General features: G+C 53.5%; 5 protein-coding genes across 5 annotated transcripts; 2 read left to right on the top strand and 3 right to left on the bottom strand.

Moving 5' to 3' along the window:
• Nucleotides 1–101: 101 nt before the first annotated feature.
• On the bottom strand, nt 102–2,357 carry CAOG_03655 (WD-repeat protein GhTTG1). The gene is made up of 7 exons (XM_004363326.2): nt 2,066–2,357; nt 1,518–1,619; nt 1,265–1,366; nt 1,032–1,145; nt 792–916; nt 479–714; nt 102–367 (listed from the first exon to the last, which is right to left on the bottom strand). Exons 1-7 carry the CDS (start codon nt 2,198–2,200, stop codon nt 195–197), a joined length of 987 nt encoding a protein of 328 aa, XP_004363383.1. The 5' UTR covers nt 2,201–2,357; the 3' UTR covers nt 102–194.
• A 264-nt stretch (nt 2,358–2,621) lies between these two features.
• CAOG_03654 (serum/glucocorticoid regulated kinase 2) lies at nt 2,622–7,941 on the top strand (the record flags this gene model as incomplete). Its single annotated transcript, XM_004363325.2, has 9 exons — nt 2,622–2,773; nt 3,674–3,741; nt 4,364–4,594; nt 4,736–4,827; nt 4,912–4,995; nt 5,103–5,669; nt 6,073–6,235; nt 6,392–7,687; nt 7,825–7,941. The coding sequence occupies 9 exons, from the start codon at nt 2,622–2,624 to the stop codon at nt 7,848–7,850; spliced, it is 2,679 nt and encodes an 892-aa protein (XP_004363382.2). The 3' UTR covers nt 7,851–7,941.
• CAOG_03653 (ZC3H3 protein) lies at nt 7,889–10,277 on the bottom strand. Its single transcript, XM_004363324.2, has 3 exons — nt 9,505–10,277; nt 9,166–9,344; nt 7,889–9,030 (listed from the first exon to the last, which is right to left on the bottom strand). The coding sequence occupies exons 1-3, from the start codon at nt 10,212–10,214 to the stop codon at nt 7,997–7,999; spliced, it is 1,923 nt and encodes a 640-aa protein (XP_004363381.2). The 5' UTR covers nt 10,215–10,277; the 3' UTR covers nt 7,889–7,996.
• Nucleotides 10,278–10,728: 451 nt separating this feature from the next.
• CAOG_03652 (hypothetical protein) lies at nt 10,729–13,921 on the bottom strand. The gene is made up of 2 exons (XM_004363323.2): nt 13,100–13,921; nt 10,729–12,987 (listed from the first exon to the last, which is right to left on the bottom strand). The coding sequence occupies exons 1-2, from the start codon at nt 13,828–13,830 to the stop codon at nt 10,833–10,835; spliced, it is 2,886 nt and encodes a 961-aa protein (XP_004363380.1). The 5' UTR covers nt 13,831–13,921; the 3' UTR covers nt 10,729–10,832.
• A 449-nt stretch (nt 13,922–14,370) lies between these two features.
• On the top strand, nt 14,371–16,894 carry CAOG_03651 (hypothetical protein). The gene is made up of 2 exons (XM_004363322.2): nt 14,371–15,305; nt 15,414–16,894. The coding sequence occupies exons 1-2, from the start codon at nt 14,400–14,402 to the stop codon at nt 16,776–16,778; spliced, it is 2,271 nt and encodes a 756-aa protein (XP_004363379.1). The 5' UTR covers nt 14,371–14,399; the 3' UTR covers nt 16,779–16,894.
• The last annotated feature ends 297 nt before the right edge of the window (nt 16,895–17,191 follow it).

The raw sequence follows: 17,191 nt of genomic DNA, 5'->3' as shown, positions 1-17,191 counted from the left end.
TTTTGTTTTCCGATTCAGAATTGGGTTGGAAGTATTCAGTTGGATGTTTGCTAAAGCCAGCTACAGTCATTCTACACGCGAAGAAAATGGAGAACAGGGGGAACAAGCGAATACTGTTTACTGTTTCTTAAAAAACCGACAAAAAAATGACAACAAAACGATTCACACAAACCCAGCAGCTCAACATTCGATATCTACACTCGCAGAATCTGCACGCGATTGCCTAGACCAATTCCAATCCAGTCCGGCTGGGTTGTTGACCACTGCACCTGGTCGACTTCGGCGCCAGAGAAATACGCGAGGATTGGATCCTCGATTGGGCGCATGGATTGCGAAATGTCCCAGATTAAGGCTTGCGCATCGTCGCCTATTGAATAGTTGAGCATTTGGGAGTCGGGAAAATCAAGCGATGAGCACAGTAACGAAAAGCAACAACGAAAAGGAAAAAAAAAAAGCAAAGAAAACAAAGGACGCTTACCAACGGTGCAAATGTGGCATGACGAATGAGGGGCCCAGCTAATGCCGTTGACACTACCACGGTGAGCAGTGAGCTCGGCGTAGGGGACGGAGGGGAATCGCGTGTCAATAATAATAACTTCGGACGAATCCATCATAAATGTCGCCAGATAGTTTGGGTTTTTCTTGTTCCATTCAATGCGGAGCAGCGGTGTCAGCTCGGCCGTCTCGTACATGATTGTCGAGTGTTCAAGATTGCTGGAGAGAGGAGGAGGTTGGGTGAGCGAAAAAGAAAAATAGGAGAAAAAAAAAAAAAAAAAAAAAAAGAGGCTTACCGCAAATCAAACATGCGAACAGACCCATCCGCACCCACAGATGCAAAGATATCCTTGCTGTGAGCGAATGCAATATCATAGACCTCCTTATCGTGGGCGATCAACTGGGTGCGTACAGCTTGGGCCTGACCGGAATTAAGTTGGTGCAAATGTGAGTTGGAAATCGGTCAAATCGCACAACGGTGAGCACTGGCGTTGACGCAGTCTCTTCCTAACAAGAACAGGTCACTCTCCACGTACCTGAACGTCCCAGATGGTACATGTTGTGTCGATTGAAGCTGTGCCGATAATGTTGGGGTCGACGTCGTTCCAGTCGAACGAGGTTAACGGTGCGCAGTACTCGGATTGCCGGTTCTGTTGCACAAGCGGCATGATACACACACACAAAAAAGGTCAGAGCAGGAGCGCGACGGAAGTGAAAATCGAGGAGAAGCAGAAAAAGCAGACCAAAAAAAAAACCTCGAGATTCTTACATTGTTCAAAATGCCAACAAGCTTGGCCTTGTTCTGATCGTCTACACGCCATAATCGTAGATAGTCGCCAGTTGTAGCGAGCATGTCTTGGTCGCAATTGGCCTGTGCAAGGGAAAAACAAACAAAACCGGAGAAAGGAGAAACAAGAAACGAGAGAAAAGCGAAATGGTTAGGTCCAAGCAACGGGCAAGCACGATCGTCATGCTCATAACATGGAATGTTGCTGCGTGATGGTAGTTTTGTTTCCCATTACATTTTCGGGTGCCCACATGAGCTTGGTCGCGGGATACGAATGGTCGAACGTGGCATTGCACACAAAGTCGTTCTTGTCGTCGTCCAGCTGGACAATCGTGACCTAGCAAAAAAAAAAAAAAAAAAAAAAAAAAAAAAAACAGGAGCACCAACAACAACAGTACAAGTTGAGAGAGCACGCCCAAGCTGGGTAAAGTTCGCAAGCAGAGCATAGCAAAGCGAGGTCATCGTTTTGCGTTGAGACGAGATAAAAAAAAAAGAAAAACAAGGCTGGTCAAACAATCCTGAGCCCCTCCGCACTCGCACTCGGTGCTCGTCCAAACAGTGCAACGCTGTGCACCACAACGGCAGCGACGGTCGAACATGCGCTGGGAAAAAAAAAAAAAGAGCTGTGGCTGGGAAAGCATTGGCCGCATATTTGAATTGGCGCGCCAATAGAGGCTTTTTTTTTTTTCTTCTTTCCCCAAGCTTTCATTGCGTTTCGCAGAGCCGCGAGCGAGCTGCGCGTGGCACAAAAGCAGGTCGCGTATGAGCAAGCATCGTGCTTACTTGATTGGAGTACTCTTCGAGGAACGAGCCCACAGCCAGGCGGTAGCGCTGTCGGTTGGACCAGTTCAAAGTGTACACCGACCACGGCGCCTTGTATGTGTAGACTTCCTTCCGACGGCTCTCCACGGTCGACATGGGCGGAGTTTGGAAGAATCAAGGGTTGACGACACAGCTGAGAGAGTGGCGACTGCAGAGGTGGGGGAGCGGCGAATTGAAGCAAAGTTCAAACGGGAGTTCGATTCGAGTCGAAAAAAAAAAAAATCGAAAAAAACCTCGAAAAACAAAAACAAAAAACTTGGAGTGAAGTTGGATCAGAGTGTCCAATCTGTCACAGAATTTGGTGTTACACTTTGCCTCTGGTATTGTTGGACGAGTTACTGCAACACGTCATTCACGCATCCCGAAGCTGTGAGTGACTGTCCCGCTCAGAAATGATTGAAACGAGCGGTTCACTTTTCGGCAGTCGTTTTTTTTTTTTTCGATTCTTTTTTAATTCTTTTATTTTTAATTCCTTTTTTTTTTAATTCCTTTTTTTTTTTTTTTTTTTGCTATCTGAATGCGCATCAGCAACAACACGCCGGCCGCGGCCAACCCAGCTGCTGCCTCTACGGCTCCTGCTGCTGCTGCTGCTGCTGCTGCTCCCGCTGCTGCTGCACCCGCCGCAGGAGGCTCGAGCGGTCCCACAGATGCTGGTTCTCTTCGCAAGCAGTGCGTCTCACACTCTCGCTCTCGCTCGCCTGCCCGCCCGCCCACTCCCATCCCTCTGCAATTTGGTTGCGTGAATATCTGAGTTTCCAGAGGGGGTTTGGTGCAGCACTGCCTCGCCTGCGGGCTTTCAGATTTATGCAGGGGATTGTGTGTGTGGGGAGCTCGTGCCCTCCCTTCTTGTTCTGCGCGCCTCTTTGCTGCGTCCAGATCTCACGTAGACTGTGCAACCTTCGAACAGCTGCTACTGCAATGCTTTCGCTCTTTTGCCCCCTTTCTGTTTCTCACCGCTGACGCACACGAGCTCGTGTCTGCTTCCTCAACCAGAACCCAAAAACCAAAAAAAAAAAAAAAAAAAAAAAAGCGATCCCTTCAAAATTACAACAATGAAAAAAAAAAAAAATTAAAAAATGCAGATTTTTGTTATTATTTTGCGAAAACAAAAAAAAATCCTCAACCTTTTTCCTTCAAAAAAGCACCGTTGCAACTGCACTGGCGCCTTGGTTGACAGTGACAAGTGATGTTATGGTCCACCAATTGTGGCTCCCGCGTGTCGGAGCTGGTGCTGTGTCGAAAGTGCGTTTTCAAGAGTGTTCGGCAACCAAAAAAAAAAAAATCTTGAAAAATCAAAGTCGCTTTGTTCCCTCGCATCTCCATCGGGGCTCAAGCTCGTCGCTCGTACAGCTGGGCTCTTTGCGCTGTCTGCGAGCGGCATCACAGCCTTTGTACATACTCTGCACGGGATGCCTGTGTCCTCGCTGGGCTGACTGTGGCGATTCTCTCAAGCCTCATACTCGTTTTTTACAATTTTTTTTTTATGTTCGCGCCATCGCGACTGCATCGGCCCGTGTGGCTGCACTCACTGTGTGTACTTTCTTGCCACCTGTTCCCTTGTGTCGACAGATTGGACGAGGCCTTGGCCGCACAGAAGAATGCCGAAACCCTGCTCGCAGCTTCCAAAGATACCATTCGTACGTCCCGCCAACCCTGACCCTTAAAAAAAAAAAAAAAAAAAAAATCGCTGGTTTTTTTTTTTTTTTTTTTTTTTTTTGGATTTTTATGATTTTTCGCTTTCTGTCTTTCTTTCTTTCTTTCGAGCTGGTCTTTTTTGTTTTTTCTTGCAGCTTCCTCCCTCTCTATTCTGTCTGAGCTCTGGCTTTCAGGCGCGGAAGGACTGGGAGGGAGGGAGCCAACTGGATCGCTTGGAGAATGCGGGCATCGTCATTGTCGGTTTCGCTGTGTTTTAGCTTGCGGTTTGGTGGCTTTTGGCACTTTTTGACAGCCTGGGACCCATCCCTTCCTCGTCCAGCCGGACCACCATGATCGCTGCGTGTCTGTGTCTGTGTGTGTCTTTTTGTGTGCGAGCTGAGGGGACTGCTGGGGCTCAAGTGCGCCGTCAACGACATGAATGATCGGTTTGACAAGGATTGAAATTCTTTTTTTTTTCTTGTTTGGTTCCTTTTTTTGTGCATCGTTTTTATTTATTTGTTGCATTCCAGGGTTATGCTTCGCTTTTTTTTTTTTTTTTTTTTTGTTTGCCTCGTCCGCTGATGAATTTCATTGAATGCATGCACACACACACACACAAAACAGGCGAACTCGAGGCACAGGTCAAGAAGGCGGTCAACATCCACCAAGAGGACGGCGCGAACATTAAGCGCAAGAAAATCATGGACGCATGTGTCTACGATCCCACCGAATCCGGCTTGCCAGTTCCCCTCACTGTCGATGCGCTCGTCGATGGCTTCATGGGACTGTATGCCGAAGCTCGTGCCCAGTCGATTCGCAACAGCAAGCAGCATTTGGCCGATTTCCTCGAGCGCTGTGAGTCAGATTTTTTTCCCCCATGCCTCGTAGCGCTTTTTTTTTTTGCTATCTTTCAGCTGGACACGTCGTAGTTGCCATTTATTCGCCTCTTCTTGTGTTTGTTGGTTTTGCGCTCATATTTTTTTTCTTGCACCGTAGACGAATCGACAATTTCCATGCTCAAACTGCACCAGTTTGTCAAGGAAGATTTTGTCATGCTGAAGACCATCGGTCGCGGCTCATTTGCAGAGGTATGTCTCTTCTTTCATTCAGTTTTCATGCTTCACTTCTGGGACTAACTTTTTGGGCATTTTTTTTTTCTTGTTTATGGATAGATTTTCCTTGCCAAGCGAAAGTCCAACGGACGCGTTTGTGTTGTCAAGCAAATGGCTAAAGCAGAACTGCTCACACGCTCAGAGGTGTGACGAACTGCCGCTTGTCTTGCCACTGCTGACGTTTATCTTGGCTTTTTTGACTCACTTTTTTTTTTTTTTTTTGTTATCCACCCGTTTTTTGCCCTTCACAGTCGGTTTGCTTCCGCAACGAGCTCGATTTTCTCATCCTTGCCGCCCACTCGTCGCTACACAATGGCCAGCGGGCTCCTGGAATCACAGCGCTGCAGAGCGCCTTCCACGACCGCACCAACGTCTACCTTGTCATGGACTTTTACGCTGGCGGTGACCTGCTTGGTCTGCTGGGGAAGCGCGAGCAATTCTCAGAGGAGATGGCCCGATTTTACATTGCCGAGCTTGTGCTTGCAATTGACACGGTGCACAAGCTTGGCTATGTGCACCGCGACATCAAAATTGAAAACCTGCTTTTGGATAACAAGGGCCACGTCTACCTGGCCGATTTCGGCTCGTGCTCCCCGCTGAACGAGGAGGACGAAGCAGAGTCCTACCTCTCTGGTGGCACCCCTGACTACCTCTCGCCCGAGCTCTTGGCCGCCATGGAGGGAGACGAGGACGCCATCTACGGCGCGGACTGTGATTGGTGGTCTCTCGGCTGCGTCATGTATGAAATGCTTGTCGGCGAGACGCCCTTCTACGCCGACTCGGTTCTCGAGTTGTACAAGAACATTAAGAATTACAAGGTATGTGGATGTTTTGCTGTTTCTTGTCCCATTCCACACCTCCCCTCCCACCCTCTCCCGCTCTCCTTGATGAATCGACCGACCGACCATCGTCTACTTCACTTCACCCACTCCTTTAACTCCGGCGGCGCTCACGGGTTTTTTGACCCTGCATGACGCCCCCGGTGTGCGGCGTGGAAGATCACACCTTGCCTCTTGATTCGCTTTCTTTGGTTTCGAATTCACGTTTTGACTCCAATGCGCGATCTGGCTGACATTTCGTTCTCACCAACCTTCTCTCTGTCTTTTTCTCTGATATATTTTTTTTCCGTTTTTGTTCTTGTTGTTGTTGTTGTTCTTGTTCTTGTTGGTGTTTGCTCACCATGTCTGTTTCTCCTTTCCCCTCTCATTCTATCACCTTTAGTCCTCGCTTCACTTCCCGAACGATGTCCCGTTGAGCGATCACGCAAAAGACCTTATTCGACGACTCTGCACAGGCCGCGACGATCGTATCGGCTCACTCGGCGTGGATGAAATCATGGAGCATCCCTTCTTTGCCGATATTTCATGGACCAAGCTGCGAAAGAGTGAGTTTCTCATTTTGGCGTTGAAACTTTTTTTTAGCTTTGTCTGTTTTGCCGTAGTAGGCAGTCGCTCACTCGAAAAAACTCCACCCCCACCCCACTCCCACCCACAACCTTGAATTGCTTTGTTCTTGCTTTTGTTTTGTTGTGACTTGACAGGCCGCACCCCATTCGTACCGGAACTCGCTTCCAGCACTGACACTGCCTTCTTTGAAGACTTTGACCCCATTGCGGAGGAGGGCGCCATGACCCTGGAGCCGCTAACACGTCGCGCTTCGTCGGCCATCGTGCCGGACACGAGTTTTGGCAATCACTTGCCATTTATCGGCTATGTCTTCCATAAGGAGGACGAGGAACCAGTCCCCGTGCAGAAGCGATTCAAGAATGCTGCGTTGATTTTGCAAGGAAACGCAGGCCTTGTTTCGCAAATCATGGGTTCCCCGTTGCCAGGCTCGCCTGTTTTGCGTGGACCATCCTCGCCGTCGCTGTCCAGCATGCCCGCTCTCAACCTGGGCAGCCCCGTGCTGCAGCGGGTGCAGTCTCTGAACAACGCCAACAATGCTAATGCTGCTGCGCCTCCGCCGCTGCTCCGCGCGGCGTCCGATCCCAAGATCATTGAGGTTGTGAGCTCCGTCCGCACGCAGGCCTTGTCCCAGCTGGCGGCGTCGGGCATGAACGCTTCCTCGTCGTCGCTCGTTTCCCACGCAGCACCCGAAGCCTTGACAAACAAGCCGCGCACTATTGTCGATCAGGTCACACCGCTCCTGCGAAGCGTGAGCGACCTGACCGCAGGCTTCTCGCAAATCGGTGGTTCCTCGGGTCCCAACCCGCCGGCTACCGTTGCAGGGGCCGCTCAAGCCACGGCTGCCACTACGCCCGCGGCTGTGGCCGTCGCGCCAGTCTCGGCTGCCGCATCCAGTGCACCCTCAGCTGCAGTTGCGGCTTCTGCCGCTGCGGCTACTGCCGATATTGCCAAGGTGTCGGAGGTGGCATCGCCAGCTGCTGCTGCGACGGCGGTTGCTGTGACAGACTCTGCAGAGCTTGCTGCTGCAAACAGCGAAGCGGCCGAAGACGCTGCACGCGAGGCGCGCTCCAAGGTCAAGTTTGTCGACACGGCCGTTTTCTTTGATGCCGCTCGCAACGGCGACTTTGCTCGCGTCAAGTCGTACATCGAAGCCGGCAAGTTGTCCGTGACGTCGACGACAGAGCTGGAGCGCACCTGCTTGCACGTCGCATGCCAGGGTGGCCAGTTGCCAATCGTGGAATATTTGATTAGCAAGGGTGCCGACATCAACGCTGTGGACTACAACCTGGCGACGCCCTTGCATCTTGCTGCCTTTGAGGACGCTGAGGATGTGGTGCGATTCCTTATTGACCATGGGGCGGATCTAGAGGCCACGAACGTGGACGACGAGCGGCCTGTGGATGTGTGCGGTGACGATGATTTGACAGATTGTAAGTTTGTGGTGGTGGTGGTGGTGGTGGGGGGGTTGCTTGTTTGTTTGCTTGTTTGTTCGGTGTTGAGATTTTTGGTTGGGGCATCTCTTTCTCACATTATTTTCTCACCGGTTTTTGTTTGTTGCTTTCCACAGACATCCAATCGCGAATGGCGGCCTGAAGACTTGTCTTTTTCTTTTCTTTTTCTTTCCCGTGTCGTTCCATTGTGTATTCAGCTTTTATTGTTTTAACAAGATTCGATTCATTGACAATGTTTGCATTTCCCGCCGCTGTGCTGCTTTGTTTCGATTCTATCTTGTGCTTGCCTCACTGTTTCTTGGCCTGGAGGAATCGGGGACGAATGGCATCAGCTGAAAGGGTGGATGACTCCCATCGTGACCGTTTCACAGCCGCTGTATCGGAAGATGACGTCGACTCGAGATCAGAGTGCAAGCGAATGATTTCAGGCTGCGCGACGAGCGCTCGTTTCTCTGAAAGTCTTGGGAGGTCTGGTGGGCCGTGGCTGGACAAGATTGCAATACTTGTTGCTGCCGCAGGGTTGTCAACCCGACCGAGATCATCATCTGCGCCTTTGTCACTCGCTCCTTCTTCCTCGTTCTGCTCCTCCTCATACTCCTCCTCATCTACTTCAGCATCATCATCGTCAAAGTCTGAATCACCGTCGCTGCTCGGTGCATCGCCATCACTCGTCTCATCGTAAAATTCCGAACTGGAACCATCAGCCTCCAAGTCATCGTCTTGGGCGGCAGAAAATCCGTGACCACTGTCGATTTCCAGCTGTAAATAGTCTTCTGCATCCTTGAGACGCTCGTCGTCCACATAGCTTTCGTCCTCGACGTCAGAATCGGACTCGGACTCGGACCCGGGCTCAGCCTCAGTCTCGGTAGTTGCGCTTGTCGTTGTGGTCGGATGGTTGGTTGTGGGTGCCTCCTCGTTGTCGTTGGCACCCGTTTCATGCTTCGGCTGTGCACGTCGCTTTGCGGTTCGGTGCTGAAGATTGCACTTTGTCCCGCGAGGACAAGCGCCAGTTCTTCGAAAGTCCTCGCACACAAACGTGTGCTTCTTTTTGCAAAGCTCGCCGTCAGGACAATGGCCCTTGACAAAGTTCTCGCAAACAGGCGCGTCAGGAGCGACATTGACATGTGAGTACGGACAGGCGTCGTTGGAGCACCGGCCTTGCAGGAAAAAGGAGCACACCGGCATTTTCGCTCGAGACAGGCGATGAGACAGCAGACATGACCCGTCCGTGGCCGGACACGTACCGTGCAGAAACGGCTTGCAGATGGCGACCGTCGCCTTATCGTGCACAAAAGGGCATGCGAGTCCGCGCTGGCATTTCCCTGCAAGCGTTGAGTGGTAATGGCAAAAACCGATGAGCGTGCTGCTTTTGGGCCACGACAAGAAACAAACCAAAAAGGACCAAAAAAACGGATCCAAGCAAACAAAACAAAAACAAAAAGGATGCTCTCTCAAACCATATTTCATGAAATAGGTGCAGTTCTCCTTGGGCGGTTGGGACCCGTGTAAATGCGATCTTGACGATTGGCGCGCTCGAGGACCCGATCGGGTGGATGCCGTCCGAGTCGAATGACCAGGATCATTGGAGGTCGATGTCGCTCGCTTCATCACTGCCATGTCACGAACGAGTGTCATGCTGCAAAATCCCACACGCACGCACACGCACACACAAACAAACACGCAAACAAACAAGAAAACAAAACCCAAAGCAGGACATTGCATCAATTAAAAAAATCGCATATGCTGAAAGAACCGCACAGAAAACCAACGACTGCAAAAAAGAAATCGCAACATACTTTCCAGGTTTGGCCCGACGGCTGCTGCCACCTCGATTGGTTTTCAGGTATGGGATGCCGAGAATGGTCACCTTTTCCTCTGCAGGAAGCGCTGCAGCGTTTTGAGAGCGGAACGAGCGACCACGCGCCAATCCCTTCGTCCGTGTACCGCGAGCATACGGAGCAGATTTCAGGCTGATGGTGGATTGGACCGAGGGTGGTCGAGCTGGACGAGGTTGATGAGCAGTCGCCCCTGGAGGATTGCTCGCCGCAATAGTCGGATTGATATAGACGTTCGACATTCGACTGACGGCAGTCGCTGGAGCAGCGTCGGGTTGCTTCGTAGGTGCTTGACCTGTCGAGGATCGTATCCATTGATTGGATCGAGGAGCGTTTGGGTCATTTGCGGTAGGTTTGCTCGTGAAATTGGTTGTTGCTCGCGCTGGTTGGGATGCTGGTTGTGCAGGCGTCGCGATTGGCAAACCATGCGGCGGCGGCGGCGACGTCTGACCTCCTGGCATCGATGACAAGCTGCTGCTTTGAGTTTGGGATGTTGTTGCCGACTGGGTGGCTGCGTGAGAACTTGAACTTGGCACGGCGGGATTCTTCCACTGGTTGGTCCTTGTCGGCGGCTGCATACCTTGCGTGCTATGCCACGAATTGCCCTGGACTTGCGATGGATTGATCCGCGATAGAGATGCGGATGTCCGCAGTGGAGCTTTCCCAGTCATGCTCGTTCCTTGCGTGAACTGAGTGGACTGAGTCGTTGCTGCTGCTGCTGCTGCTGCTGCTGCTTGAGCAGATGGAGTGGGCGCCACCCACACGTTGCTGCGCGGTCGCGGTGCACCTGCCGCCCAGTCGACAGGCCTACTTGGGATTGATTTCGACGTACCTGCTTGTGCTTGACTCTGGGCTGTTGGAGCGACTGGTCGTGGCGCAGGTTCATCTCGACTCGCCACTCGCCATCGCTGCTGCAGGTGCTGCGTCGCTCGCTTGTGCTGATCAATGAGATCTGGAAATTGGTGTGTGTGTGTGTGTGTGGGGGGGGTTGTTTGCAACCATTGTTAGAATCACGCACAGGCATGAGAGTGTGTGGACGGTTGACGCGCTCTACCTTTAGCAGCAGCAATCTCTTTCAAGAGTCGATGTTGCTGGTCCTCTGCCATCATTGGAGAATAAAGACTGAGACTCTATGTGTATGTGTGTGTGCCATGGTCGACATCTTTCAGCAAGAAAAAAAAGTAACTCGATTAACAATAAATAAACAACAAAAGGCGAACAACAAGAACGAGAATTCAGACAACGCACAACAACAAGTACAACAACAAAAATACAAACTAACGTTAAAGCTAACATGACGATTCCTCAATGTCCTCGAGGTGGGCTGGTTGTGGTCGAGGTGAGAGAGAAGCGGACGCATTCCAAGCAGTGGCAGCGAGAGGCTCTCGTTCAAGCTCAACCACTGCGGGAAGGTGAGCGGGCTTGTAGCCCAGCTCAGGGTCGTGATTCACGAGCACTGTCAACGGGAACTCTGATGACAAGTGCAGATCGCTGGTGGTCGACATCTGGTCTGCCTTGTGAGGACGCTCAGTGGAGAAATCGGGCACAACCACCACCTTGCGAAGCGTGATGGGCAAGTCCGGGAAGAGGCGAGCGTGTGGAGGAGGCAGTGCGTCGTTCGTTGGAGCATAGCCAACAAGTTCTGGATGCAGTGAAGCCACACTGGGGTCAACTGGAAGCGCGGTGGATGCAAAGAATACGAGCTTTTCTGACGCCCTTGCTTGCCGCGACAAGGCATTCTGCGGCGCATGACTCGGCTGCAGCTGCAACGATGGCAAACTGAAGGGCAGAGCGGCAACAGCGGCAATGCGACGCATGGTGGGGTTGGCTGCCACCGCGCGCCGATGCGCAGCGACCGCAACCGGCGGAGGAACGGCGCGCTGCCGAGAATACTCGTCCGCGAGCAGCAGCAGCCGAGTCGTCAGCTCGGCACCGCGATCACTGAGCGCCAGACCACCGGCAACCAAATCGCGATTGCGTAGCTGCGACGGCGCCGAAAACGCGCCGAAATGGAGACGAAGCCTGTGCCACGCGAGGAGCTGGCCTCCGGCTGCTGTTCGAAGTGCTTCTGTCGTCTGCCGCGCTTGGTAGGCCAGCCGCAAGTCCTGCAGCCAGCCAGCATGCCGAGCCGCTGCGCGCCCACGCGCTTCGGGAGTGACTGTCAGGCCGTTGATCAGCGAAGCTTGCGGAAGCAAACACACCAGCATCGCCAGCTCAAACCCGGGCGCGGTGCAGAGCAGATTGCCCTCCACTGCAAGACGCGAGAGACGTGGAAGCGACCGAAGGGGCATCAAATCGAGCGCCGACGACAACGCATTGTTGTCCACGTGCAGACACTCGATACCTGGGCAAATCCGGTCAATTCCCTGCAGTGAGCTGATGCGATTGTTGGACAAGTACAGTCGCCGCAACCCAGTGCAGCCCTCAAGACACTGCAAGTCCTCCAAATCCATGCCAACGAGCATGAGCGACTGGAGCTGATCGCGCTCGACTTCGAGCTCGCGACAGCGCTTGCGAATGTTCTGTTCGACAAGCGTGTCCGCGGGGCCAATGGAGAGCGCAAGGGCTTTGCGGGATGTGACGGCTGAGGAGGCAGCCCATGTCCCGAAAACGTTGTGCGAAGCAAGCATAGAGACAGTGTTGTTGTGGTTGTTATTGTTATAGTTGATGTTGTTGTTGTTGCTGCTGCTTGCACCAGAGTTGTTGTCGCTGCCAGAGCTGGCGAGGAGGCGGTGGGCCGTGGAGGCTTGGAGCTGAACCCTGGCGCGTTTGGCGGCGCGCCGCTGGTACCGTTTGACGATGCACTGGTCAAGAGCGAGCGGTGGTACCGTCAGCGAGAAGAGGCCGAGAACAACGGTGACGGCGAGCCAGTTGGACATTGTCTGTTTGGCAGGTGCGTTGCCAATCGAGACAATGTAGAGAAACCCCGCACCGAGCAAGAAGCCCGTGACTGGCATGATGACAATGAACGAATCGCGCCGCGACCACTGCAGGACGGGCTTGCGCTTGAGGTACTGCCGCACAAAGATAAAGTACTGGATCAAGCAGCTGCAAAATGTGACGGCAAAGCCTGTCGCAAAATTAGAAAACCAAGGCAGACCGAGTGCCGAGACAGACACGAACAGTGTCGTCACGTTGATGACGGTCCATTCAAAGAAGAGAAAGATGAAAATGGACTCGAGATTCTTCCGAACGAGCGACCATTCAAAGCAGCCGCGTCTTCGCCGTGGACGAGCGCTGAGCAGCGCGGTGCTGCGAGAGTCGTTCGGGAGAATGACACCGCCTTGTGCAGCCGAGACGCTCGACGAGACAACCACGCCGACGCCACCAGCGTTCGCTTGTTGGTAGTTGAGCCAGACAATCAGGCCAATGGCCAGCAGCTGCACCAGCCCAATAATGACGGCGCAAAACACGAGTGCACCGCGGAATGGTTGCCAGTACAGCCTGTACAAGCAAAAAAAGGTAAGGGAGGTGTGTGTGTGTGTGTGTGTGTGTGTGTGTGTGGGGGGGCGCAATGACAGAGGCAAACAACAACGACTCGAGGTTGAGTTCTCACCATGATTCGTCTTGGCCAGGCTCGGCAAACACGTTGGCGCACAATGCCAAGGTGAATACAATCAGGAACAGGATGAATAGGCGCTTGAGCCACGGCAGTCCGACCGTGATGACCACCTGCCAGCGTGAGAGTGCGGGATCGTTCCAGCGCACACAGATGCAGCCCAGCCAGACCTGCTTGACCTTGCTCTTGGCCCACCGCCAGACGCCGCGCGGGCTGTCTGTCTCTGCTTCGGCGCCAGAGGTAGCAGCAACAGTAGTAGGAGTCGTCTCGCGTCGTCGTCCTCGTCGTCCTCGTTGCGCTCGGTCAGGCGCGGAAGCAGCGTGGAGGTGCAGGTGTGGAGCGACTCCTCTCGCTCGCTGTCCCACGAGTGGCACTCCCGCAGTAGTGACCACACGGGTCGCGTGTGCTTGTGTCTGAGGCGTCTCGTGCAGCGCCATCGCAGTCGCAGTGCGCAGTGGCTGCTGGTCGATGACGACGAGCCCGTTGTCGCTGGGTCTTGCCGTCTGCAGCGGTTGAGGTGGCGGCAGTGGCCGTGGCTGTGGCTGTGGCTGTGGCTGCGGCTGCGATTGTGCCTGCAACTGACTCTGACGCAGTGCCTGCCGTTGCCGCTGGCGAGCGAGAATGGCTGCATTCATATTGACGGCCGCTCCTCCTCCTGCCAATGGTCCTCCGCCACCGCGCCAGCCGGCAGACGCAGCGGCAGAATCGGACCCACGCTGGGGCTCCATCCTGGTGCGAATCACTGGTGGTGGGGGTGGGGTGGGGGTTTCGGCCCGTACAGAATGAATCTGAGTGAATGAGTGAGGTTGCTGCGCGGCAAAATAAGACTGCTGAATGAATTGCACTGCAGACTTGAGATGAGAATTGGGCTGATGGATGCGACCGGTGAGCATGGGTGATGAGACATGGATTGGGGGGGGGGGAATATTGGTCGCTCAGCTCAGTTCTCAGCAAAAACGCCGGCTGGGCCTGCTCAATGGGAACCAAACAAGTAACTCTCTTGCGCCAGGGAGATCCGAGATGTCATGCCATGTGATGTGTGTTTCGTGTCATCATCGTGTTAAGCTTCTGTTCTTTGGCTGTGCAATCCAAAGCCCAAGTTGCAATTTGGCTGTTTTCCATACAATTTCACTGCTGAAACCATGTCGATGAAGAAGGGGGAGATGGTTTGTTCCAATCTCACTGTTCACTATCATTATTATTACTATCATTATTATTAGTATGATTACTTGTAATTTTCCCCACTTTCTCAGCTTGTCTCAGTTTTTTTTTTTTTTTTCCCGCGCTTTGCTTTGTAATGGCCGTCACACGTGGCACAGCGTCCAGTGCGGCGACACCCGCTTCGGCCGGCGCTCCGTCCGCGACATCTCCTGCATCGCCTGCATCTGCTTCCACTGCGGCGGCGGCGGCGGCGGCGTCCCAGGCGTCGGCTGCCTCTGCCTCGTCGCAGAATGTTGCGATCCCCGTCTTTGGCCGCACGATCGAACTCCCGCTCACACACGACCAGCTGCTCATCGTCGGCGGCGTTGCTGCGGCCGCAGTCGTTGCTGTCGGTGCTGCCTGGATCTTGTCGCGCGGCGGCCGCTCGCAGCCCAAGCCCGACCAAGGCGGCGCCACGGACAAGGACGGCGAAAGCGCCAAGACTGACAAAGCCACCACTGCTGCTCCGACCACTGCCTCTACTACTACTACTACTACTGGTGCTACTACTACTGCTGCTGCCACTGCTACTGCTGCTACTGCTGCTGGTGCTGCCGGCAAGGGCAAGGGCAAAAAGTCTGCCGCTGCCTCCACCTCTGCTTCGACCCCGGCTGCCTCTGCTACTACTTCGACGACTGGCAAGGGCAAGAACGCTGCTGCTGCTACCACCAACACCACCACCACTTCCACTGCACCTGCTACTCCAGTGAGCAAGGGCGGCAAAAAGACGGCCGCTGCCTCGGCTGCGTCGCCAAACACGCCCGCTGTCAACAAGAAAGCCAGCGCCGCCGCTCCTGCCAAGGAAATCGACGATGGAACCCCGCTCGCTGCTGCCAACAAGCTCAAGAACGAGGGCAACAAGCTCTTCAACGCATCCAACTACACGGAAGCGATCGCCAAGTACACCCAAGCCATCGAGCTTTGCCCCGCCACCGAGAAGGAGCGCGCAAAGTTCTACTGCAACCGCGCCGCCTGCCACGCCAAGCAATCTGCCCATGCTCTTGTAAGCTCCTTTGCTTTCTTGCTTTTGCTATTGTGCTGCCTGTTTGTTGTTGTTGTTGTTGTTTGAATGTCCTGCACCAACCATTCACCGTTTGCTACCCTGGCTCAGGTCATTGAAGACTGCAACGCTGCTCTCGCCATCGACCCTGCCTACGGCAAGGCACTTCAGCGCCGTGGTCTTGCGCACGAGTCACTCGGCCAACTGACGGAAGCTATTGACGATCTGAGTGTCGCGGTGCACTTGATGGAGGAGGAAGCCAGCTTGCAAACGGCTCTTTCGCGCATTTTGGAATCGATTGGCTCGAGCAAGGCCAAGGAATCGGCTGCTGCCAAGCATGGCAACTTCCCCCCGGCCCGCATCATCAAAATGTACCTGGGCACTTTCCAACAGCCCGACCGCGAGGACAAGTATGCAAAGGAGTTGGAGGGCAAGGACGAGGCGTCGCTCACGGCCGAGATTGAGGCTGCCGAGTCGGGCGCTGCCAAGAGCAAGATCTATACACTTCGCGGCGAGCTTCGTCTTCGCGCTGCGCAGTACCCTGGCGCTCTGGCCGACTTTACCAGCGCTGTGACCGAGGACGGCACCAACGTCTGGGCCCTGATTCAGCAAGGCACGCTCCTCCACCTTTCGAACGATCTCAAGGGCGCCATTGTTGTTCTCGACAAGGCCCTCTCCTTGAGTGCCAACAACGTGGACGCACTCGTCCGCAAGGGGAATGTGCAATTCCTGCTGGGAGAGCACCAGGCCGCCATCAAGACGCTCGGGGAGGCCATTCTTGCCGACACCACGCGCACGGTCGCCCTGTATCACTGCGCACAGGCTCACCAGCACACTGGCAACATTGAGTCTGCCATGGAGTGCTACGAGGCGCTGCTCAAGCTCAACCCGAAGGACTATGACGCTTGGAACCAGCGCGGCCTCTCGCTCTACCAATTCAGCCTGCTTCTTGCTCAAACGGGCCAGCAGCAAGCCGAGGCAATCATGGCACAGTGCCTGAACGGTGCCATCGAGAGCTTCCACAGCGCCATCGCCATCGACCAGACCAAGCCCGAGGCCCACAACAGCTTGGGCTATGTTCTGCAGGGCATCAACCAGGTGGAGCCGGCGCTTCAGGAGTTTGATGCCGCCATCTCGCTCGACCCTACCTCGCCCATTGGCTACACAAACAAGGGTCTCTTGATCATGCAGTCGTCTGGAGACGCCGTGAAGGCTAAGGCGCTTCACCTGAAGGCAATCGAGGTTGATCCCTCGTGCATCGAGGCTCGCTGCAACCTTGCCATGCTCCTCTTCCAACTGCAAGACATTGACGAAGCAATCCGACACTACGACGAGGCCATTGAGCTGACCTTTGTCGAGCAAGACTTGGCCACCATTTTCGCCTTCAGGGAAGCCGCTCTCTCCCGCAAGCGCAACATTGCCAGGGGCATTGCTCCTGCTGTCGCCGAGGCACCTGCCACTTCTGACAAGAAGTAAAGCGGGAGTCTTTGCAAGAGTAATGTTTTTGAAGGAAGTGTTTGTTTGTTTGTTGCTGTTGTTGTTGTTGTTGTTGTTGTTGTTGTTGTTGTTGTTGTTGTTGTTGTTGTTGTTGTTGTTGTTGTTGTTGTTGTTGTTGTTGTTGTTGTTGTTGTTGTTGTTGTTGTTGTTGTTGTTGTTGTTGTTGTTGTTGTTGTTGTTGTTGTTGTTGTTGTTGTTGTTGTTGTTGTTGTTGTTGTTGTTGTTGTTGTTGTTGTTGCTGTTGTTGTTGTTGTTGTTGTTGTTGTTGTTGTTGTTGTTGTTGTTGTTGTTGTTGCTGTTGTTTTTGGTGATTTTCTGGTCGTTGAATCGTAGTTTGGCCACCGCTTGTTTTTTGGTTGCTCGTCAATGAACAAAGAGGGATTTTTTTTCGG

This window comes from Capsaspora owczarzaki (genome assembly GCF_000151315.2).
Source record: "Capsaspora owczarzaki ATCC 30864 unplaced genomic scaffold supercont2.5, whole genome shotgun sequence".
Lineage (NCBI taxonomy): Eukaryota > Filasterea > Ministeriida > Capsasporidae > Capsaspora > Capsaspora owczarzaki.
Note: the sequence above shows the minus strand (reverse complement) of the source record. Positions and strands in the feature narration are given on the sequence as shown.

Coding starts and splice junctions, on each gene's coding strand:
- CAOG_03655 (XM_004363326.2), bottom strand. CDS start 2,200: ATGTCGACCGTGGAGAGCCGTCGGAAGGAAGTCTACACATACAAGGCG. Junction 1,620..2,065: donor TCGAAGAGTACTCCAATCAA/GTAAGCACGATG, acceptor TTTTTTTGCTAG/GTCACGATTGTCCAGCTGGA. Junction 1,367..1,517: donor TCATGTGGGCACCCGAAAAT/GTAATGGGAAAC, acceptor TCCCTTGCACAG/GCCAATTGCGACCAAGACAT.
- CAOG_03653 (XM_004363324.2), bottom strand. CDS start 10,214: ATGACTGGGAAAGCTCCACTGCGGACATCCGCATCTCTATCGCGGATC. Junction 9,345..9,504: donor CGTCGGGCCAAACCTGGAAA/GTATGTTGCGAT, acceptor GGGATTTTGCAG/CATGACACTCGTTCGTGACA. Junction 9,031..9,165: donor CACCTATTTCATGAAATATG/GTTTGAGAGAGC, acceptor CAACGCTTGCAG/GGAAATGCCAGCGCGGACTC.
- CAOG_03652 (XM_004363323.2), bottom strand. CDS start 13,830: ATGGAGCCCCAGCGTGGGTCCGATTCTGCCGCTGCGTCTGCCGGCTGG. Junction 12,988..13,099: donor CCTGGCCAAGACGAATCATG/GTGAGAACTCAA, acceptor TTGCTTGTACAG/GCTGTACTGGCAACCATTCC.
- CAOG_03651 (XM_004363322.2), top strand. CDS start 14,400: ATGGCCGTCACACGTGGCACAGCGTCCAGTGCGGCGACACCCGCTTCG. Junction 15,306..15,413: donor AGCAATCTGCCCATGCTCTT/GTAAGCTCCTTT, acceptor ACCCTGGCTCAG/GTCATTGAAGACTGCAACGC.